The sequence below is a fragment of the Parasteatoda tepidariorum genome, chromosome 2, assembly GCF_043381705.1.
Source record: "Parasteatoda tepidariorum isolate YZ-2023 chromosome 2, CAS_Ptep_4.0, whole genome shotgun sequence".
Lineage (NCBI taxonomy): Eukaryota > Metazoa > Arthropoda > Arachnida > Araneae > Theridiidae > Parasteatoda > Parasteatoda tepidariorum.
In genome coordinates this window covers 21506729-21532705 of record NC_092205.1, presented here as the reverse complement: position 1 = coordinate 21532705, position 25977 = coordinate 21506729, and the positions used below count along the sequence as shown (strand labels likewise).

General features: G+C 32.4%; 1 protein-coding gene across 1 annotated transcript in view; it reads left to right on the top strand.

The window, feature by feature from the left end:
* The window catches only part of LOC107445748 (uncharacterized), a 42596-nt gene that overhangs the window by 14534 nt on the left and 2085 nt on the right, over positions 1-25977 (top strand). Inside the window, exons 6-13 of the mRNA XM_071187840.1 lie at positions 3931-4006; positions 10211-10533; positions 13184-13301; positions 18753-18877; positions 21357-21526; positions 22873-23036; positions 24681-24770; positions 25432-25531. Of these exons, the coding sequence (XP_071043941.1) occupies positions 3931-4006; positions 10211-10533; positions 13184-13301; positions 18753-18877; positions 21357-21526; positions 22873-23036; positions 24681-24770; positions 25432-25531 (1166 nt within the window). The remainder of the gene's footprint in view (positions 1-3930; positions 4007-10210; positions 10534-13183; positions 13302-18752; positions 18878-21356; positions 21527-22872; positions 23037-24680; positions 24771-25431; positions 25532-25977) is intronic.

The window sequence follows — 25977 nt, the reverse complement described above, 5'->3', positions numbered from 1 at the left end:
ACCGAATGTGCCGGTAACTTATAAAGTTTTGTGATCCGGAATTTTTTACTGTTCAGAATAGATTTCCATAGTCTTCTTTTTAAATCGAAAACAGTATTAAAAGTAAAATACAAGAAATAATAATGTATATTTTAAATTCTTATCCATGTTGAGCAAAAAATAATTACAAATTCATAACAAAATTTTAAAAAACACTTGTTTGATAAGGAACCTGCAAGTAGCCTTAATGTGGAGGAAAATCGGTTATCTAGTACAGTAAAGGAAAAAGAAATGTAGAAAATAACGCATGTCATGCAGTTAACCATGTGTAGATAACAATTAATGGAAAAGAATACATTTTATCATGAGAAATAAATTAAATATATCGAATAAACAAATCTAATAATTTGATTTGATCTTTCGCTCTCGGAAAACATTTTACCATATTTTTGGCAAAAGTTTTGAACGCTTGTACGTGCGTCATGGAAGCACCTTACGCATCTTATATACTCGCAATTTTTGGTTGTGGTGTTCTACTATTCTTTAAAGCCAACACACTGAACTTCATCAAATTCTGAGACTGCAGAATCAGATAAGTTTATAAATTTAAATTCATTATCTTCTCCATTGCTAGGAATGCCTTGTTTTTTTCTAATTGTTCTAATTGTTTAATTGCTTTGGACTTCTAGTTTAATTGCTTATTTTTATTTGATCACTTTGTTATTTCTACATTTTTTCAATATTTTCTGGCATTATTAAAACCTGTTTGGTTAAGTCTTTCTTGGGAAATTTATAAAAACAATTAAAAGTAGAAAGTGCTTCCTTTTTATTGTAGGGTAGTGTATGCGTGAATGAGAGTATCGTATTCTAATAACTCACGCTAACAAATTGGGGTATGGAAACTCATCGTGTGTTAAAGGGAATGGAGGAAATAATTTGGTGTCCACTCCGGGGCTCGAACCTCCATTCCATCGGTCATGAGATTGGCAGATCTGATCGCTCAGCTGTAATAGGTACGCAACTGCTAATAACTGAAGGGCTTGATTAGGGAGTCCTAGTCAGTGCTATAAAATTCTGGTTGTTTAACAGTATTAGTTAACAGTAAATAAGCAGTTCTTCTCTCAGAAAGCACTTAGAATATCATCTTATTTATGATTATTTAGCTGTTTTGTTTTAACCTGGTAAAATAGCAATTAAATAAATTGTTATTTATCCATTTTTTCCAATGAATTTATAACAGCGTGTATTACAAAAGAACGAAATACTTAATTAACGAAAAGTATTTGAACTCCGAATAAAATAGACTTCAAAATTTTACCTTTTTTTTATTTTCATAAAAAAACTACTCCTTCTCTCAATTAATAAACTATTTCCTGTGTAACTACATCTGATGCAATCAATTAAAAATAATTGGATATATTAATTTAGACAATTTTTCGTTTATGCCCATCTAACCAAGACTTTCCCAATGATTTAGTAACATACATAACATCTGAATCATACGTAATCAATGCAAGCAAAAAAAAAGCATTGCATTTATATTTCATTCATAAATTTTATTTAATTAGGTATTATATCTTTATAATGCTTACATATTTTTTTCAGTGTAATTTATCTAACATAACAGATGAAGACGAAGCATTTTTCTGCAAGTGAGTTTTTTGAAATGACTTAATAAATACAAAACTTAATAAAAACAGCAATAAAACGGAACTCTATTCCTGTTCATATTTTGTTAAAAAGTATTCTTACAAGCTAAAACTTCAATAAGCATTGAAAATACTTGTAACAATCGTAATTGTACCCATACACACTTAGCAATGTTGGAGAGCGTTGGCCAATGAATTCGCTGAAATTTACTGCAACACACTGTAAAGATTGACGCAATTCCTATCCGAATTCGGTGGTAAAAAACTTCAAAAATCGTGCTCTATTTTAAGTTAATAACGAATTAAAAATTCATACACACGTAAAAGGGTGTTGTTTAATCTAAACTCGAATTTATTAGAAACCTTACACCGATACCTAATGCATTCACTCCATTCATAACTATTTTCGTCATTTTTGGCTTAAGTTTAGAATCCATCAAACGACTACGGTTCGTTTAAAATCGATCAAGTAAAGGTAAAAGTTTTCTTTCGCCTCAAAGGGTAAACATTCTATAGAAACGGTAATAAAATATTAAAACATGCATGTTCATTTTTAGCTTTATAATATAGATAATTATATTCTCACAAAGAGCTTTACATAAATCTTTTAATATTTTTATATTTGATTAAAAAATTAATTTTTTTTAAAAAATCATAGTATATAAGCATTATATATTAATTTTTCTTGTTTTATACACAGTAAAATATTTTGGCGTATAGTTGCCATCACTTTTGATGTTAGCGTTTTGGTGTTAACCATAATTTTTTGTAGTGTATGTGGTCACTTTTTTAATTTACTGTTTCTCTGACACAGTAGGTGTCTTGGGATATTCATCCACTTTTAGACGTACCTGGATAATTTTTTTAAAAATTTTTTGCCGCACATACGCTGTATTAAGCAACTACTTCAATTACTCTTATCTGGTGCAGTTTTCATTATTATTTTTTAAATTTTAAAGCAATAATTTCGTTATCAGTTTAAAATTTATTCAAACGCTTTGTTTAATTTTTTTTAAATATTTAAGCTGTGCAAAAATGGCAGTGGACCTAGTATATATTTCGGACATTAAACAAAGGTCTAGTCGCACTAGGTCTGGTTAAGTGCCATTGCCCGGTATACATTTGCCCGGTGTACCCTACACTGATGTTTTTTTAAGGTTCGGTGCCACTGCCCGGTATACGTTTGCCCGGTATACCCTACACTGATGTTTTTTTAAGGTCAAGTGTCACTGCCCGGTATACATTTGCCCGGTACACCCTACACTGATGTTTTTTTAAAGTCAAGTGCCATTGCCCGGTATATATTTGCCCGATACTCCAAACACTGATGTTTGTTCTAATCTATCGTCAGTAAGTATTAAAATATCGAATAAATGTAATTATATCCACGAATAAATTAGTATCAAATTGGATNATGAGCATTGGTGATCATGAAACTTTATTGCAAAAATATTTCGTTTAAAAAACAAGCATATTTTCAGTAATTTATTCGTACTAATTCTTTCAAACAATTGATTTTTTGTCAATTTTATATACTTTTTCTGCATTATAATTACATTTCTGTATTTAAAAATGTACTTAGTTTATTTCAACAGAAAAAATAGTGACCACTATGCAACAAAATTTTTTAAAGTATATTTTATCGTAAAAATAACTTTACTCACTTTCACGTGTATCATCACTCATATCGTACTGTAATTAAGAAAATTTAATGTTAATGCATAACAAAACTGTGTGTAAAGCACTACAAAATAACATTTTTAATGTAGTGAAACATCTACAATCTAAAGACAATTAAGTAATATCTCTCCGAATTTGATGTTAAAATATCCTAAAAGTTGTGCGAATTAACACCTTTTTTTAAGTTAACACCAAACCTAGCTTCTATATGCAATTTAAAGGTTTTATGAAAGCTCTAAATACCAAAATTGCATGCTAAAATCACTAGTGTTTACACCAAAAGTGGAATATCTTCGACTCTGAAAACTCCCATGTTGGCGTGGGTTTATTTTGACCATAATTTTTTACAGCCGATTCTAAGTTAGTGAGTATTTGTGGCTGTCTACAATGTTGCTTATCATCTGCAGGTACTAAGGTTTGCAGCTAAAAATATGTATAAAAAACATGGCTTAAATTAACACTTTGTTACAATTCAAGCAAATAATTACACCTACCGCTATTACGGTTCAACAATGAACAGATTTATCAGAAAAGATATGACAGTCTATTATTTTCTTAATAATAAAGAACATTTTAAAATGAAATCAAGGTACTTTTAACATGAATTTGTTACATTTTGCAGGCTTAACAACATATCTTTGACTATAACCTTTAACCAATTCTCGCTTAAGAAATTGACTTCAGTGCCCAGAATACAGGTAAGTTAATATACAAATTTAAAGCTTTTTTTAAAAATAAAATTGAGTTTTATGTAAATACATAATGTTCTAAATATACTTCAAGACGAATGTGTGCCATACCACACGATATTGATGGATTTGAAAACTTGAATTAAATTACCAACTATTGTATTTGGTTTTAATATTAAATATTTTCTTTGGAATTAACTTTCTGTAGTTTTAAGAAAGTCCTATACACATTTTTTAGTAATCTGGATATGTATAAATTCCACTTCGTTCCCTGTTTTTTTTTTTCGTATTTTTTACATCGTATCGCTTTTTGTCAATTTCACACGGAAAATATTAAAAAAATATAGATATCAAATCATTTTAAAAAATGTTTCATAAAAACTAAAAAATAAATGAAATTTTATTGACTTTTTTAAAATATACATATAGTAAAGTATTTATTATTTCCTCTTAAAGTTTTACGTTTTTTTTATTAAAACCAATAACTAAATAAAGGATAAAATTGATTTAATACACTCTTTAACTTTGCATAGAAATCAAACTGTGTGAGTTATTAAAATACTTTTTATTGATTTTTTTAAAACAAAATACTAAAAAAAATTATTTGAATCATTTATCATATTTTATGGAACTTCTGTAAAGTTTCTGTGATGATATCATAAAAGCTATCGAATTTTCACTCCACGAACATAATAAAAATGCATAAGTTGCAACTTATAATTCATTGTCTAAATAGTTAGTATTTACTTTATAACTTATGAGAACTAAACTTAAGTCTTTTTGCAAGTAAATTATGAATTCTGCTGAAAAAAGGAAGAAAGAAAAGAGAACACAGAAATTATTTAAAGTCCCCTAGATTTCAACTTTAAGGGATATTTTTTTTGAATGATGAAATTTAATTACTTTCTTTGAATAAAATTTCAGACAAAATACAAAATTGTATGAATCCGATAAATAAAATGGATGAATAAATTTCCATGGATTTTGCTTTTTTAATATATTATTCGATACGTTTTCTAACGTAAAAAACTTATCTTTTAAAATGTTTACAAGATTACAGCATTTTCAACTTAATAATTTTCTGTTGTATATAAGAATAAAAATTTTGTAGTTATTAATACGAAGTAAGGGAGCATCGGGCATTCAAAGCAAAGAAGGGCAATTTTTAGTCATTCGTTTTCGAATTCTAACAGAATATTGGTAGTTTTAAAAGAAATCCGTGAATAAAGTTTTAAAAAAATAATGATTAGTTTTACAATATGCTAAGTATACTAAAAGTACTATTTTTAATTATTGGCAATTAAAAAGTTCCTTGCGAAGGAATTTTAACTTTTTAAATTAAATTTTTACCCAGAAACTTTGCTTATAGGCATTTAAATAAATTTAAGTGGTTATGGTAATCGTATAAAAAAATAAAGAAATAAAACTTTTATTTCGTCACCAGAAATTTCCTCAAAAAAACGCTTTAATGCATTTGTTCAATTATTGAAAAAATAAATTAAGAATCAAAGTTCTTCAAATTCATTTAAAACTAAACAAGACACAGCGAAGAGTATCTGAAAATGTTTATTAATAATGAAACAAAATCTGGTGCGCGAGGAACTTTTTAAAGTTTTGAGAACATTTAACAATTCCATTACGAGAAAATACAACTTTGTCAATGTGAACTACATATTGATGTATTGACTTTTACAAATTCATTATCTAATCGGTAAGAAGAATTAAAATTATTCATTATCTTAATTCGGTAAGAAAAACTCTAATTCAAACAAGATTTGCTGCCTCTTAGTAAAGTGCGAACTTAATATTTCAAAAACAAAATACTATATTTTTGAAGGATATTTCTCATTTTGAACGTTCAGTTTGAGCGTCCATACGAATGAATTGAATTCTATTGCTTACTTACAAATGAGTCAGATTCTAACTACAACTTTTTTCAGTCAACTTTAATCAATGCGCGTAATACAGTAAGCATTTTAAAGAAAGAAATTTTTTATGTTGAATTACGTTTCGAATAATATACTAAAGAAATGGAACTCCTGGAAATTTATTCATTGCAAAAAGAAAACTGATAGACCTTGTAGTTTCATTCGTTCTATTTCCTGCACCATAGTATTAACGGCAACAAGGGCAAGTTTTAAGCTGGACTACAAAGTTTTGATTACTCGTTTAAGAACAATGGTGTAAAAATGATTGATTTTCTTGCTCTATTCTCTCAAGGAGCAAAAGAAATTTATTTTCCAGCATTTTGAATCTTATTGCATTAAATACCCCATATAGTCTAAATTATTCTGAAGAAAAAAAATAGTTAAAACAATTTCTAACTAACATCTTTCTCTAAACAGCATATTGAAATAGCAAGCAACGTCGGTGGCTACCTAGGATTATGGACTGGTTTCTCTATCATCCAGTTTGCTGATTTAATTTTCAGCATCTTCTTAGTTATATTTTATACAGTAATTTACTTAAAAGAGGCGAGTATTGATATCCGTGTTTTTTATTTTATTTTATATAACCTCACTTGCAATTTTTCTTATGTAATCTTACTCACTCCAGAGTTTCAATTTATTAAGTAAAGAATTTCTTTTCAATTATTATGCGAAAACAGACTCCCTAGATAAAATGGTAAAATGCGTCTACCATAATGCAACCAAAACATGACTAACCTTAAAGGATTGGTGTGTTTTTATACTCTGGCAAAGTTAAGACTAAATTTTACTCGTGAACACTGTTGGTTAACGATTTCTTTTCTAAAAGATTATTTCGAAATGTTAATAATATCTTTCTGCAATAATTACAATTATTTGTTACTACAATTTATTTACGTCTCTCTAGAGTTGCTCAATGGGCTATTGGTGACGGTCTGGGAAGCCTCCCTGAGGACGACCCAAAGACATGCCATCACAATTTTGATCATTTGCAAAGAGGATGGCACTCCCGCTTCGTTAGACCGATGACCTGACTTAGAAGTCGGGCACTTTACGGTAGAACTGTTTAACGAGGATCAATACCGTAAGTCCTCCATTCCATCAAAGAATATATAGTCTCCCTATATATTCTTTGGTTCCATCACAGGCAGATCAAGGTGGTTCAACCCACATCATAGGCTGATCAACCCACTCACTGACACACATGACGTCGCTCACTGACAGCAGCCAGTGATGCTTGACTTTGGTTATGTACTGGGAACAATGTCTTAAAAATCAGTCAACTGGAGGTTATGCTATGCTTATACACTTTATGTTATGCTTATACAATTCAATACAAATCGTTATAAGCATTGCACATAAATTAATAATTTACTATCAGTGGTTTATACACTTCAATCATCAGTTTTAGAAAAAATTCAGCAGTTTTTTATTTCATTTCACCGAACAACTTATATTCCCTTAGTGCGTATATATAANTATTGAGGAATGTTTGAGGAACTGGCCCGCATTAGTGTGAAATGTCGAAGAAGGCCTCCCACGGTTAGTCTGATGGCAAGGTAGTTCCAACCTCTAATCCTTCGGCACTTCGAGCCGGTTGTAGAATTCGTATCGAGCAACCATCACTGAGATTCAAACCCGGAACACCTCATCGGGAGACGAGTGCTCTATCCTCTGAGCCACCACAGTTTGGAGTAAATTTTTGAAATAAACAAACGTTATATTTTTTATGCTTGTTTGAATAATCTAAATACAATCGAATCCAACAAAAGCTTATAAATTCAACATTCCCACTGGGATTTAAAATCTAATAGAAGTTATCATTTTTCTAATAATTTTTTGCTGTTCATCTCTTTGTACTTTTTGTTCAGAACAACCCAATACTCACCATGTAGAAATGGTTGCACGTCAAGTTAAACCAAAACCGAATTTTTTGGAACATGTATTCATACTACATCGTAAAAATCGTTGTCTAATATCGCTTCGAATTTAATTTCAGCGAAGCCAAAAATTTGTGTGAAGCAACACTTTGTTCAAGTTCACCCCAAATCAAACATTCCTCTACAAATTACAGAGTGTATGAAAGTTCTAAACATCAAAACTGAAAGAAGATTACACCAATGTCACGTGCCTGCACACCATATGTTAAATATTTTCAATTCCGAAAACTCTGATGTTCGTACGCTTTCGATGCGTCTGTGACTGTTTACAATCGATTACTAGTTGGCACGAAGTTTGTCTACAATTCTACTGGAATAAATTTTGCCTTTGAAATATGCACGTATGCTTCCGGTTGTGTAATATTGAAATTTATATTTTAATATTTAATTATCTGTATACTGTATTAAATAATTTTATAATCCATCAATTTCTCACTCTTTTTTTCTTCGGTTTGTCTCAATTTTAAGACCCGTCTTATGTGCAACCCCATCCTGAAAAATGCCCCTAAAGTGATTGCATTTGAAATGTTCAATATAGGTTTTCTTGAACATGATGTTCCTATGAGCCTATGTTGATTAAGTGTTCAAAATAGGTTTTTTTTTTGAACAAAGTATCAAATATCGTAAAGAGAAGATAAAATATCAATCCTCGGATTACTTTGAAATCATTAATTGGATTTCTTGTCTGGTACATCCTTTCTCGATGCTGCGATAGGAGGTGGATATCATCAATTCTCACACTATGCGTGTTAAAGAAATACAAAAGTTTCCCTGTCACACCCAGGCTGTGGAAAGGTTTGCTAAATTTGTGACAGACATTAAATAAAGAAGGTGGACACGAAGCTGGGGATTAATATATGCGGATAATACTAAGCACTAGATTTGTTTTTCCTCATTTTTCTTTAATCTTAATGTGTTGTAGACTTATTAAAAGATGACCTATCAATATCAAAAGTCAAAGAACCATATTCTATTGTAAATGTTTTCAAAACTATGTATATAAAATGTTATTAACTCACTGAAAAATTAAATCTCTCGACTTGCAACCTCTTCTAAAGGAGGAGTTCTACATCGTTCTCTTCTAGCAAAACAAGCAAGGAATTTGAATTCTGAAAATTACGAAAAATTGGAAAACTTTTGGGATTTTTTTCAAAACCGATGTGACTGTAAAAAATTGGACTATTGATGACAATTTAAATAATTTAGGCAGTTTAAAGGATCCAACAACGTAAAAAAAAACTAAAGCTTGTTTATTTGGAAACTTATTAACAACTCCCTTTCAAAACAGAGTATGGAAACACGGTTATTGAATGCAAAATATCAATTTAAATAATTACTCAAACAACAGCTGAAGTTTTTAGAATTATAAAAGCCACGAGTGATATTTTACACGTATTAAATTGCCTAGTTTGAAGTGCCATATTTTCAATTTTGAAACAAATCTGTTGAATGTTTCTTTAAATTTTTTTTCCAAATAACACAATAAATTTACTTACTTTAGACGTGTACGTAGTTGACAGAGTGAAAATGTCATTTCTTTTTACGAATAAATTGAACTCACTTTAAGGAGGTCACAGTAGCCTTGTAACATTTTTTTTTTAAATAAAGGTATAATCATTCATTCTGTGGATGCTTTACATGCTCATTTAACTTATAACCAATAATATATCTTCAAAAAGTAGTTGAACTATTAAATTTTTTTAAACTTTAAAAAAAAACTCAAAAATTCGAAATTTTTAAATCTTTAAGGATTTTTTATTTTAGCATCTTTTCAAAAAATTTTTTTCTTAGTGCTTATAATATTCATCTTAACAATCCCGTGCTTTCATTTGTTGTTATATCAATTACAAAATTTTTTATAGACTATTTTGTAAAAAAAAAAGGAGAAAAATATTCAAATTCCTGTTAGGTATATATAACATGTTGTAAAAATTTTAATACCTCATAAAATTATTATTCCATGCACAGTTTAAATAATTGTATTATACTTAAGATAAAAAAGTTTACTTCAAAGCTTTATCTTAAGTAGAAAGAATTTGGATTTATTAGGGATTTAATTAAGATTAATTTAATTAAGATTAAAACACAAAATTTTCACCTGTGAGAAAAAGCACTTTAGAGTCAGTCTGCTGATCAAGTTTGTGTTTTAGAACAATCTAAAATCATTCATAACGTTTTTGGAAATGTAGACAGAGATGATTTTCCTCAGTGCATTTGAAATAGTTTGAAGTTTTATTACAAGCAATAGAAAAAATATTGATATTTTGGTCAGTTTTGGGGTACTGTGACCCCTTCATTTACAAATATTCTGTTACTTTAATATGTATATTTTTTTTTAAAAATAGGAAAGCAAGAATACCATTCGAGCGTTTGAAGTTAGAGTCGAACGGAAAAGAGAAAAAACAACTTCTGAGACTCAAGAAACGTCATTGCCTGTAAAATATTTCCAGAGATCGTTCATATCTTCTATAGCAGATGTTGCTACGTCGAAATCTAAAAAAGAAAAATGGATTAAACTGATGATATTTGCATTGAATGTGAGCGCATTTCTATTTTTCACATTCGATTTTTCAAAACAATATCTTGCCTACGAAACTGTTTCAATCGAAAGAATAGAAAGACCCGTAACCATAGATCGACCAGCAATAACTTTTTGTAATGCGAATCGGTAAGTAATTTCTCTATATTTAAAAATACAATTTTCGCAGTTTTGCATGTTCAACAGTTTAGATTTGGCTTTTCTGGATTGAAAATTATTTGACTTAAAAGCTGAAAATAACGAAGGTTGATATGCAGGTACTTGCTTAGCACTAGCACTGCACTATGGGCTATCAACGATGGTCTGTGAAGGATGTCTGCCCATCACCGGATGAAGATAATCCAAGTCATGGCATCACAATCTTGATTCTCTGCTTGAAATTGAGCACTTTTCTGTAGAAAATTCTTTGCAGAAGAGATGATTCCTCTGCTTCGGTAGCCCGGCTACTTGTGAGCGAAGGTGAGCACTTCTCGGTTGAACGAGGTTCGATATTGCGTTCCCTTGATCTCTAAGCGGGCTGATGAAATTGGTCACCTATACGCTTACTGACTGCAGCCCAACATGCTTGACTTCAAAAAAATAACGAAGATGCCTAGAAAATTGTACAAGAAGTTCAATGCAAAAATTTTAAATTAGATAATTTGCACAAATATTATAAAATTGTAGTTAAAAAATACAATGCGGGTCTATCTACAGACTCCGAAAATGCAACTTCGGGGTAGAAACTCAGAAGTTATTTAATAATTATTCAGTAATACATCATAAAAAATGCAAAATTGTAGATAATGTATTAATTTTTTTTCTATTTTTGTGAAGAGTAAAGAATTGTCGTGACTAACAAATAACCAGGTTTTCTGATCACGAATTTTCATGGAAAAACTATGACAAAATTAACTAACTTTCGCTTTCAAACGTACGACTGCCGCTCAGTTTCACATGTCAGACATTAACAATAGAAAAATTGTATTGCTGAGTATTATCATCAAATTAAAAGTGTGCGACATTTTAACAATGGTGGAAGATACTCTTGAACAGATTTTTACATAACTATAATTTCAAATGACAAAATATGAAGTTTGCACCAACACTGATTAAGACGAACATTTAAGAACACGACGGAGAAATTAAATGACTCAGAAACTGTTTGACAGATTCAACCATTACCATTTGAACCATTGATAGAGGTACTTAGCAGAAATTAGATTATTTGAACAAAGGCCATTTAGGAAAATACCTCTTAATTGCACCACATTTTATTTTAACACTTTTTACCTAATTTGATCAAATTTATAATACTATATATTTCTATAAAAACTTACTTTACAAAAAGTGTAGCATTTCAAAAATGAATTTTTAGTTATCAAATCTTTGCTTAGAATACACAAAGCATGAAGAGCGAAATCCATGCTACAAAATATTCAAATTTAAGTTTGCATTACAGTGTAATCAGTGTCTTGTCTCAAATTAAAATTAACGCTGCATAAAATGCATTGCACAAAGTATTCAAATTAAAATATATTCCGTAATCAAGCATGTATATAGTCTCTCTGCGTGTCTAAAAAGGAGAAACATGTTAAAATAATGACAAATGTTTTTACTGCAAGTCAGACCATTCTAACTAAAACATTGTTACGAGCGTCCATTCTAAAAACTACTTCAAAGGAAAGTTGGTTTATTTTGAAAATCTGATTTGTAGATTTACGTAGTTGGAAGCTACCTGCTTTGTAACGTATAACTTAACCTTGTAACTTATTTTAAGATTTAATGAGGATAAAATGTATATCAAATTAAAATTACATATTACAATTTCGCAGCAAAATTAAAAATAGGACATCCCGAATAAATTTTGATGGTTGAAAAAGAGGTATATTTAAATTTCGATTTCTCAGAAATTATTCGATAGATTCCCCTCAAATTTTGTATTTTATCATTAAAAATAAAAGGTAAGAAATTGTGTACCTTGCAATTTGAAATGTCCCGACTATTATTAATAAATAAGATAATGCAAACTAATAAATATTTACTGAATGCTTACTATTTCGCATTTTTTTTTATTCCTTTTTTTTCTCCCCTCCCTATTTTTTTCTTTTTGATAAGCAAATTTTGTAATTGTGTTGACGATTTTTTCAATTCACTTAAAAAGTTCTCGAAATATGATAAAATACGCAAAACATAAAGTTAACATTCAGGGATCCAAACTTTGGACCGTCTTCTTGACCAAACTATGGGGACCATATTTCCGCTCTTACGGCTATACCCTCGGATATTTCACGTATTAAAAATCGAAATTCATCGAAAAATAGGGATGTTTATTAAGAGGAAGTATATTTATGTGTCTGATTTCCTAACTTAAAATATACAATGCACTAATTAATAATCATAATAAATCCAATCTTTCAAGCCATTAAGATTGAATCCTAGAAACTGAAGTTCCGATCATTAAGTAAGTTTTTTAAGGAGATCGTTTATTTACTTATTTTTATTTATTTATTTATTTTTGCGGTCTGTATATCGAACCAGTTTTTAGTCCAAAATATTGGAATCATAGTTTAATATACCAAAAGTATGTTAATTACAGTATCTTAATCTTACCAAAAGTATGTTAATCCCATTTGCTCTTCACAGAGTATGTTTTCCTCTTTAGCTCCTAGAAATTTCAGAAAGAAAGAGATAAGAATGTTAATTTTTTATTCAAAACTTGATAATGTATTTATAGGGAAAAAATTCTAAAACTTATTGACTTTCAATTTTAACTTTTATTATGTTCCACTATTTGCAGGCGACATCGAAAGTATGTCTGCAAGAAATATCCGCATAAATGTGTTTTTTTCAATTCCGGGGATGATGTATGCAGCAGATATCCCAGATATTGCAACTTCTTAAAAGTATACAGAGGCGTAAGTCTTTCTCATTTTTTTATTATTATTGAATAGCTTTGGGGAAGAATCAAGTAAATGTCATTTTATGAAAGAAGGAAATTTCTCGTAGAAATGTTTTATCCTTATTTAAATAGATAAGTTTTTCATTTTTATTGCTTAAATTTGGGGTTACAACATTGATGAATGCTCTTAATCTATCAATATACTCAGTGACTTCAATATTGTTAAGTTACCCCTCTCCCCAGCAAAAATAAAAAAGGGAGAAAGAAAACAGAGCATTACTCTCATAAGACCAGAATGTGAAACTCGTATCAGAGATCCTTTCACAGTGTAAAGAGTCCATAGCTTCGTTGGCTCACGTCAAATTCAACGTTTTTTACTAGTGTGGAAAAACAAGAGATTTTTTTACAGCCATTATGTATTTCTTTCCTCTATCATAAAGTACTTGCAACTAATCACGTGGTTGTGCCTAGTTACGTGATTGTGCATGGCGTGTTGACTTTGTTTTTTTAAGGCTTGGTTCTAATATTACGATCAATCAATATTCATATCATATTAGCACAGAAGAATTTTCGGACCACATATACAAGTGACATCCCTCATGTGTGTCGAGCTTAATAGGCTGACCCAAGCGTTAAATCGCTGGAAGGTATCCAATTCTCTGCTCATTATTTGTGTCGAAAAAAATTAATAAAAACCTAGATTAAAGGTTTTTTATCAATGAAACATAATCTATCCTCAGTGGTAGACGGATCATGGGTTAGAGTCCACTTGCCATCGGGCTAACCATGGAAGGTTCTCGTATTTTTCCTCTCAAATATAGCCCAAATGCGGGTTAGTTTCATCAAAATGTCCTCCGCGAAGACAAATTTCTCCCAATACTTGATCCAGGAGTTCCCTTCTCTTTCGGATTCGGTTCAAAATTACAAGGCTATAGAGATGAACATTAGTAGTAGTAAACCCAAAAATTAGGTCGCTGTTTAACGACGGTTATAATAAACGGTAATAAATAAAATGAAATGAAACATAGTCTGCCTTACAATTCGTCATGGACGATGCCGATCACGGTCTTGGATAAGACACAATTATGTCTTCTAGATTCTGTGGTTCTTCTAGATTTCTTCTAGATGGCTGTGGATTCTGTTTTCAATTTTTGAAAACTTGATATCGCTGATTTTCAGAACCCAATGAGTTCTACTATGTTCACAATCAAGGCTACTGCTAAACTGGCTTTACTGTAAACCATTTTTTTTTCAAATGATAAGAGATCTGTGGCGTTTCTCAGTCTCTAGCGTTCGTCGTGAAATACACCTGCACATTCTACTTTAAAGCTTTTTTATTCCCATCCTAAACAAATTTTGCATACATTGAGGCCAGCGAGTGTGCATTGGTTAGTGTGTGTATACTGGCTTCAAAATTAATGAGTTTTGAAATTACAGAAATTATCTCCCGAATTGCTGGAATGATTTTAAATTGAATTTAGTTTGAAAATAAGTCGATACGAGTAAAGTCAATAAGTAAATAAAGTTATCGACAATAGATATTAGATATAAATATGGAAAGTTATAGGTATAGATTATTGATGGAACGATAAGTTGATGGGTAAAGAAAATACACTCTATAACAAAAAAGTCGACGCACCAAGAAGCAATCGTCCGATTACAGTGCCGAGCCAGATTACAGTGCTGCATGGCTCGATCAGGCTGGAATGATGCCGACTGGGGATGTATAGTCTTTAGCCATGAATCCCGCTTCCAGCTGTGTCCTGACGATCATCGAAGACGTGTTTGGAGACGCACAGGGCAGAGGGGGGATCCTGCCTTCACTATTGCACGCCACACCGGCCCTCAACAAGGCATTATGGTCTGGGGTGTCATTTCCTTTGACAGCCGGACCCCTTTGATCGTCATTAGAGGTACACTTACTGCACAGCGGTACGTCGACGACATCCTAAGACCTGTTTTGCTACCGTTCCTTTTGCAGTGCCCTGGGTTGTTTTTTCAGCAGGGCAATGCCATACCACATACGGCACGTGTTGCTATGAACTGTCTGCAAGCTTGTCAAACTCTTCCTTGGCCTGCCAGATCACCAGATCTCTCCCCCATCGAACATGTCTGGGATATGATGGGAAGGCAATTGTATCTGGTACGGAATGTTGATGACCTCGTTCGACAATTGGATCGAATTTGGCAGGAAATACCGCAAGAGACTATCCGGGAGCTTTATCGGTCTCTGCCACGCCGTGTGGCAGCTTGTATCCAGGCTAGAGGCAGATCAACACCTTATTAAACTTGTTGCTGTAACTCTGCAATAAATTATTCAATTGTTCTGAAATTTTAATCATTTACTATTCTGTACATTGTCTTCCTATCCACCAATTTTCGTTTCAATCGGACAACTCCTTCTTGGTTCGTCGATTTTTTTGTTATAGAGTGTATTATCGAACCGTTAAAACAAACCTGTTTAAAACTTTGCGATATCGGGAAATATAAAACTGGGATTACATATTGGAGCAAACAATTTATATGTGTGATCCCTCTTCAGCGTATTTCTATTGATTTACGGAAATCACGTTATGGTTTTACATTGTGTCTTCACGTAAGCAGCAAAACTGTAACTCGAAACCTTCCAATTGGCATCCAAGGCCTGAAAACACCGTTGCAGAATGAGTGGAACTAATTGATAGCTCCTGATATTTTTTTAATGCAACAAAACTAACCGTCAGGTCGATCTTAGTCAAAGCGTAAATATTATTTTTCAATTCGTTCCAAATCTAAACGAAAACAAATCTATAATAAATTCCGCTCACATGCACGAACAAGAACATGTTGAACCTCTCTCTTGGCCTTGAACATTAGCAAAAAGGAAGGTAAATACACTCTATAACAAAAAAATCGACGCACCAAGAAGGAGTTGTCCGATTGAAACGAAAATTTGTGGATAGGAAGACAATGTACAGAATAGTAAATGATTAAAATTTCAGAACAATTGAATAATTTATTTCAGAGTTACAGTAACACGTTCAATAAGGTGTTGACCCGCCTCTAGCCTGGATACAAGCTGCCACACGACGTGGAATAGACCGATAAAGCTCCCGGATGGTCTCCTGCGGTATCTCCTGCCAAATTCGATCCAATTGTCGAACGAGGTCATCAACATTCCGTGCCAGATGCAATCGCCTTCCCATCATATCCCAGACATGCTCGATGGGAGAGAGATCTGGTGATCTGTCAGGCCAAGGAAGAGTTTGACAAGCTTGCTGACAGTTCATAGCAACACGTGCCGTATGTGGTCTGGCATTTCTTTGCTGAAAAACCAGCATAGGGCGCTGCAAAAGGAACGGTAGCAAAACAGGTCTTAGGATGTCGTCGACGTACCACTGTGCAGTAAATGTACCTCTAATGACGACCAAAGGGGTCCGGCTGTCAAAAGAAATGGCACCCCAGACCATAATGCCTTGTTGAGAGCCGGCGTGGCATGCAATAGTGAAGGCAGGATCCCTAAAGATTATACGTCCCCAGTCGCTAAAGACTATACGTCCCCAGTCGACATCATTCCAGCCTGATCGAGCCATGCACCACTGTAATCTGGCATTGCTTCTTGGTGCATCGATTCTTTTGTTATAGAGTGTATTTATGCAGAAAATAAAACAGTTAAGATTATCCACCCATCACGAGCTACACATTGCCACACTGATTAATTTTCTGCATGCAATCACGGTGTGAGGTCATCATTTAAAATAGCCTAGGAGGTGATCAAGCCTCACATTAGAATATTTTGTACACTATTGTTTGTGAAAATTACAACACATTGAAAAAATTTTCATAAATTAATGAAATTTGCTCTGTATATTACTGAGAGTGGTGCAAATTAACGTGCACAATAGTGGTGCATGTACAATTGCTTTAAAATTCTAATCATTTGCGTGTCTCACTTCAGTTTACATTGCATGTATTTTAGGTTCAATTATCACAATTCCTTCAATGGTGTTACAATTTTCAAAAGCTTGAGTGTATTGTTTATTACTGTATCATACCTTATTCCAGTCCCGGTGTCAGTTGCGTTTGATCATGTATATAAGTTACAACGTTTATTCGTTGCATTGTTTGTATTGTATATCAACCTATAATTCTACTAAAATTGATTAACCTGTAATTCAGGAGGTAAGCAACAAAATCTGAAAATCACCTTAATTAATTCCAGTTTACTAAAGTTGTAATGTTAACACCTTACTTAAATACATCTTTAATTGGGGAAAAAATCATCATAAGTTACAAACGAGAGAATAAATTTAAGTCATATGTGCTTTGCTTTACACGATCAACCATCCGCATATCTCTAGAACGTTTTAAGATAAATGAAGTGTTTTTACTCACAATTATGAAATTCATTTATTCAAGAATAATCCCATACAAAAAGAATGAATTTTAGACAATATTTATTTATTTTTTATTATTTTATTGAAAAATAATAAAGAAATGTTGAGTTGTAAGATATACAATTATGGAGGAAGGAAAAATATTCAGGGTGCCATCTTATATTGAGATGGTATATCAGGGGTGTTGTTGGAGGGTGTATGGTATAGTGGGCCAAGTTGAAGATATTGACAAATTGAAGATTAATGCTGAAATCAGGAGATGATGAAAATTAACAGTTGAACCGGATCATAATTAATAAAAAGCTTTTAATTAATATATTTGCAGAGCTCGAGGTACGAAATATAAATATTATCTATACATAATAATAAACGCGGCTGTGTGTGTGTGTCTGTAATCACAATATATCGCCCCAGAAGCCTCGCTCACATTTAAAAATAAAATATTTTCACATTTAAAAATAAAAAGAAGTTTTTTTTAAAAAAAATCTTATCTAATTAATGAAGAAACTCTTCTTTATATATTCTTTTCAGTAATAGATTGCCTTCAGAACAAGGTAACATCGGCGATCACGAAGTTAGTCCCACTGAAAATAATCTACAAGAAAAGTCGCGAGAAAGAAAAAAAAAGCTGAGAGGTGCGAAAAGGAACATGCGATATAACGATATGTGTTCTCAAAACTCTGATTCTGTTTCTACAGCTCACCAATCAAGGCCATTTCAACATAATGAAACGAACATCGTCTTCCACAGCGCGAGTCGACATCGGAACGTAAGAGAAGAGTCTTATATTGCTATATCGTTATCTTATATCCTTGCGTGTCTTATATCGCTATATCGTTTTGCGCTCGTTGTCTTTACTCGACGGCTTAAATCAGATATCTGATGCATCGCCTTGAATGAAAGTCGCTGTATCGTCTTTCCGATATATGCGTTAAATCGATATGTCTCGATACATCGATTTATAGCCCAGTCCCACTGCCCGTGTAATTTATGATTTTTTTTATCATATAATGTTTGCGTAAAGTTATTAATTGCACGTAATCAAAAGAAATTTTTTCTCCCATATGGTTGATATTTTTTTTTCTTTACAGGTTTATACAGGCAATCCTGTATGCCAAGATGATGATTGCTATACCTGGAAGGAAACGATAGCTCTATTTAAACCTTTTATACCTAATGTAATCGACAACAATTACAAACATTCTAATTCAGATAAGTACGAAAAAAATTTATATGTAGCAAATTTCATACAGTTCGTGTGCTCCATACTTTTATCACAGCGCTCTTTTACCGGAAAAACTTTACGACCCTAAGCGATCCGAAACGAATTTCCTCCGCAGTTTGTGATTTGAGGTCACTTTCTTCGCTGATTGGATTATATTAGTACAGCTTTGCTTACTTATATTAGTACTGCTTTGCAGGGTTGGTAATATGTTGAATCATTGGTGATATATTTATCTTTGCAAACAATATACACACATACAAGTTCAGGTTGGATACTATCATATTTTAGTATAGATTTGTAAAGTAGGTGATATATTGAATTATTGGCGGTATACGTACCTTTGTCTGAAATTTTACGAAATATATGCACACAAATAAGGTCAGGCTGGATACTACCAACAGAGCACAGTTACCATATTGCAACAAAAATGCGACAATCATGATGACTAACTTGCTACCTCTGCGACGTCGATGAGATGGTTTTTGAATGTTACTATGTCCGTTATTGGTGACGTCAGAATTTGACATCATACATAGACCACAAGGAGACATATAATTTGTTTAAGTTAAGAACTTCTCCCGCCACAAAGTCTGAGGCAGTCTGGTGCTATGGAGAATAGAATGGCGCATTTTAGGGAGGGTAGCTACACTCTTGAACTCAAGGAAAGAGATGTCCTTTCTCTCTCCGACCAGAGTCGAAACCAGTCTGAAACAGTGACCCGTATCCCTACTTGAAATAGTCATACCTCATTACGATAGTCACCGCTTTAGGTCCAGACGGATGTCGGGAGGATTTCTTATATTAGACAAACTAGTCGCAGTGACGTGCCCGTGTGAGAAGAATGTGACATATTCACATCTCTGCGTTGTCACATGGTGACCCTACTGAGAAGTGAATAAGTCACATATTTTGCTCACTGTGACAAAGTTGATACTTGAATATGTCGCATTTTCGTCACATGGTGACACTGTTGAGGCATTAATGCGTCACATCTTTGTCCCTCATTGACCCTGTAGAGATATAAAAAATGCACTGCTTCGTCACAACAGGACTATGTTGAGACGTGAATACGTTGCACGTTGTTTTTCCAAAGCTAACGTAAGATGCTGCATAGCTTTCAACAAGAACGAACAGTAATAAACAAATGGAAAGAGGTCAAATCAGGATAGCCAAAAAAGCGAGTTATTCAAAATCTAGCTTCCATGTCACCTTTTTTAACAATATATCTATAAATAACTAAAACATGTTTTCACTTCAAACTCTACTGAATTACTTAATAACCTAAATATCTCACGAAGCATGGCAAAGTTGAGCTCAGAAATTTTCTAATTTATTTCTTGCATTGAAAACAAAATTATCCGTTTGAAAATATCGCCTCGCAGAATAAGCTGTAGTAAACAGTTGCAAACTTTCTTTCCGGAACTAGAGCAGGTATAGAGCTCGAGATTGTTATTCTTTACATTTATACTGAGAACACCATCCATATAAATATCTATGGACTTAAAAACATCTCCGGACATCCTATAACAACAGAGAAACTTAGAAAAGGAAAATTCCGACCCCCCTGTGTTATAAGTGCTAAAGCCAGGGTCATGTTCTAAGAAAGTGTACCCATGAACTTAAGAATAAAAAGAAGCTTCAAGAATAAAAAGAATCCCATAAATTAGAAATCAAAATCAGTAAAAAACCCCTGAAATTAGTTTTACTAAACAATGAAATGAAGACTCTGTTTGAATATGGAGAAGTATTTTATTTTATAACCGTCGTTGAGCAGTCAACCCAATATTTGGTTTACGAATACTAACGTACAATTCCATAGCTTTGTAATTTTGAACACCATCCAGAAGACAAGGGAACTCCTGGATCAAGTTTTTGGGAGAAATTTGCAGTCGTGGAGTAATTTTTGAAAGAACTAAGCTATGTGGGCTTTACTTGGAGTGGAAATCCATAAAAAACTTTTACGGTTATTTTGACGGCAAGGGTATTCTAACCCATGATCCGTCTATAACTGAGGATATTTTATTTCAGCGATATAGATTGTGCTAGCTGGGTGCAGAATTCGTTTCGACCAGTCATTGCTGGGAATCGAACCTAGAATCCTCTCATTGGGGGAGTGATCGCTCTATACCCTCTGAACTCTGTGAAGCTCTGGGCCACCAAGGCTCAGAGTTTCACAAACTAGAATGTTTAAACTTATTTGTAGGCTGAAATGCGATACATTTCATGTACGTTTTCGCTGGTTAACAACTCATAGCACACAACGCCATCTGTACCCAGTTTTGTAACTAAAATTCAATGTTTCTGTAAAAAAATTCTTAGAGCTATAATTATAAACAAACCGTTTTTTTCCTATCGAGTTATCATAATTTGTTTCCGAGATTTCTAATTTTCAAATCAGGCAACCCTCCACTAGACACATTGTATCTTTCAATCTCAAATTTCTAAATTTATTTCTCTTTTACTTTTCAAGGATCTTTACAAAAGTTCCTTTCACCGATAACGAAGGGGAAGCTGTCATTTGTCTTTCCTATGGATTGAAGTATCCAGTTCAGTATTCAAAAATCAACAGAACAACTTTTAACAAAAAATTAAAAAAGGGTGATGTTTGGAATAAAGAGAGTACAATTGAAACTTGGAACGGTAAGTTATGTTTACGATTAGTTCAGTGATGCCTGCAAGCGACGTCGTCACGTGCGCGGGTCGTCCAATCATATTTGATTCAACACACACGCATTACGTCACTTGCAGTATCCAATTAAATCTGATCTAAAATTTGATTCAGCTTGATAAAAACTTAAACCTTAAAGCTGTAACACTAACACCGTTATTGGACACAAGCATGTGATTAGGCACAAACATGAGATTAGTTGCGATTATTTAATGACGGTATAAAAGTTATTCCTAATATACACATGTTTTTGTAGAAAGTCAGTTCCTGTGAGTATGATGAAACTTTCGAAAAAAAATAGAATGCCTTAATAATCTAATGACCGAATTTTACGTTATAAAATGCATATTAAATCTTTAATTTTTGCTATGTATGGTTATGTTTCTATAAATTGTCTTTTAATATGATATGATATGATTTTAATAAGTATGATACTTGGGATTAATTAGTCCAGTAAAAAAGAGACATTTAAAACTGTGTTCTTAGTATAGAACTCTTTGTCTCATACTTGTTAAACCTTAGGAAAATACTCTGTTCAGCAAATTATCATGTCCAACGTTATGTAAAGTTCTCGAACTCCACACTCCCCTGTTAACCGCAGACATTCTTGCATCCTACCAACTGATCTATTCAGTCTGTCTCTTCAGTCCTCTCTCTCCATAATCTCTCTCCATGGCGTTCTCTCCATCTTTTTGCCTCAGGTGCCCAGATGTGAGTGATCCTAGAAATTCTATCTCTATCCATTCTTAATATAAATGGCCTGTAAAGCACCATCTTCTCGGTTAAATTTCTTCATCTATTGGTTTTAATTTTTGTTTACCATGTAATAACATTTCATCAGTAATGGGTGTTAGTCTAAAAATATTCATAATAATTCTCAAATACTGTGTCGCTGTCTATTTCTATGTTTCACAACCATACTAGAGAACCGATCTTATTAGCGATTTATACGAATTGAATTTCATTTCTAAAGTCACACATATTTCTCTACAGTTTGTTTAAGTTTCTGAAGCAATAGTGAGTTTTGACAATTTTATTTTGAATGACAATAGTTTGACTTCCGGCATTTATCGTTGCAACGGTTCATTTTTAAGATATTATCAATCGAAAGATTTTATTTTGGGTCCTATTAATAAGTAATATAATTAATTTCAGCTAAAATAACAGCTTTTTTCTGTAAATCTTTAATTTTCATAAAAACACCATATCGTCTGTAAAGTCCAGATTCTCTAGAACAGAATTAAAATGCCATGAAATTTCTAACTTTTCTGTAGTTGCTTTCTCCTTCATTCAGTTTGAAAAAGAAATTTTATTACAGATATATCTTTCCTTTTTCTAATTGAACTGGATGAATACCTTGATCCTGTTGAAAATCCCTCTGTTTATTTTGCAATACATGACTCTGCAAGACTCGTGAATCCTCTTAAATATGGCTTTAAGTTAGAAGTACCAAGAGCGCACCTCATTCAAGTCAACGATTATGTGAGTATTGTTTACAGATAACCTATCGAATAATTTCAATTGAGATGATTGACTTTAAAAAAAACCTAGTGTAGTTAGGGAAGCATTTAAAATTAAATCAAGCAGTTCATAAAGTTACTCATAAAGTTTCTGTGGTAAACACGTAAAATCATATCATGATCATCTAATTCTATCTGTCTATGAGATCCAACTGTAAATAAATCACGTACAAACGATATTTTTCGAGAATTTATTAAATTTTTAATGGGAAACCAGCTCATTCAAACAACCAATAATGATTATTGTTAAATGAATAAGCGAATTTTTAAAAAATATTTATAAAGAAATAGAGAGTAAAAAAATAAAATATTTCTTTTGAAAATAAGTGTAAACAAACAAGTAAATAACTTAGATTTTATTATTTTATGATTTAGATTATATATCTATTACACATTTAAAGTCAGAATTTTTTTAAAAAAAATTAGGTTTAACTGATTTTGACTTTGTTGTTATTTGAATCCTCTATCAAAAGTTTGATACACTTTTACACAGCTTGAGGGAGATAAGGAAACTTTGTGATTTTTCTAAAGCTCGTAGTATCAGATTTGATAAGTGATTTGTTTTCATTTTTACTAGCAGCATTTGGACAGGATATGCCTCGGAAGAACTCCAATCAATAATTTCTAAGTTATTCGATAAAACTTGAAAGTGTATCTTCGGTAGTACAGATTTCTAACGGTTTCTCTTCTTTGGGGAAGTTTTCTTTCTTTTAATATTCTTCTTGTTTTTATCCTAAGGATTCATTTGGCCACATTTGGCTTTCAGGAACAGGGCAAACGAACAGAATTCATTTATTCATTTATGTGTCGTATGCGACACCACCTTATACCATTTTGTGTTGTGCTGCTGCGCAGCGTAGGCAGGATTGGCACCCACCACCGGTACCTACCGTTGAATTTGTGTCACTCTCGACGGTATCGGACTGCTACCGAATGAAACCAGAACGTCTTCAGGGATTAATCTAGATTCAGTGTGGGCAGGGATGACCATCGTGCACGAGTGTGCAGGTCCCGGGTTCAGCTTCTCAATTCTAACTACGCTGTACAACTGTACACAGCTGGTGTGATAGCATGAGGTGCCATCGCATACAACATACAATTACTCCAAATATTGATCCATCACAGCCCCGCGGCACATTCGTATCTCTCTTTGATCACATGTGTTGCCACTAATAGCAGGGCTTCTAAGAACCATTTTTACATTTTTTTATACGCCGCAAGTATATCACAGGAATGACACTCTTCTCTGGTTTACTCAATCCCCAGATTTGTCTCTGAACAAGCATGCCTGGTACCACTTGGGACGGCAAGTGAGACAGCGTCCGGTATTTTTGCTACAACTGCGGAACGAGATGTTGCAGGACATAAAGGACTTTTATGTCCCAATGCCCGACCATATTTTATTATGCATTCAAACTAAAGGATGCCCAATAGTAAACTAAAAACTCTCAATTGTGTTTTTTTTTTCCTTCAATAATTATTATACAAAATTTCTCTATCATTCTTCATAAAATAATAACTCAAGCGGCTGTTTTAGCTAAAAGTTTTCTAAACACAACGAATAGCATAATTCAATAGTAATCAGTATTGGTCTTCTTTTTCATAGATAGAGCAACATCTTTTACCATATCCTTATGATACAAACTGTCAATTACTGAACCCTGAAGGAAATACCGATGAAAACTTTGACTTCACGGTAAGGTCCTATTTTTAATGCTTACTTGATTAATTTCCTACCTTATTTTATTTCGAATAAGTATTTTATTACATCCTTACCTTATTTTTTACCTTATTATCCCATATACTTCTTCTCATCTCCCTTTCTTCAATTATCATGCTTAAGCTTGCTACTTTTACCCATTAGTTCATGCACTTTATTGCTTGTTATAACTTGGCTTTGGATTTTATTCGGTTATTTTGAGTTTTGACACTGCGGAGGGTAGGTTTATTTTCATAAAACTGAAACTATTACATATCTGCTTTTGTATCAGCAACAGTGGTTTAATCACATTGTTAGGATTTATTCAATGAGAATATTGTAAATATTAAAACTTGTTCTGCATTTTTAATTACTGCTTGTAAAAACTACTAAGCGATTTAATCATTTTTTCACCCTCTGTTTTCTTTAATATTCACTTCATTCTGAAAATGTTTTCATGTTTTTGTTTTTGATTAACTTTTTGCCCTTTCTTCTTCTCTATTTTATTTGAAATTTTTGCTCAATCACCCTTCTACTATTCATTTTCTCTCTTTTTTGTCATTTTGGACTACATCAATCTTTCTGAAACTATATGTGAAAAGAAGACGAAATGTACGTAAAATAATCTTAATCGATAATATGTTCATGATATTTTTAGGAATGCATAGAAAGTTGCAAGTTTAATCTTCACGTGAAGCAGTATGGATGCGCAGCTCGTTCAATTAGTATTAGCCACATGGTGAAACTTTGTAAAAAAGGTAGGAATTGTTACTGACACATAGACCAATCTCTCCCTCTATGTCTCTCTTTTATATAATATATTGGTTGCATTAAAATCAATGAATTCTTGCATTCCTTTTGATTTTCCTACACCTCACCAAGAACTTCTGTGCCCAGGTATGAGCAATCTTTAATTTAATAAAATTTTATTTTTTACAAGCCGAATATAAGCGGAGTGAAAAAAAAAGAAATTAGCGTATAAATAAATATTAATCAACACTTCTAAATGAAGAATTAAACAAAGAAAAATGTTAGACATATGAAAAAAAGGCAAGAAAAATAAGTAAAAAAATAACAAACAGCAGTTTAAAAAGGAAAAAAAAGGATGAAATTTTATTTGAAAAACAGGAAAAAAAGATATAATCTTTTCTTCAGCCCACACGATTATATCCGCAAAACAGAGTACTTTCTGATATTGTATCAA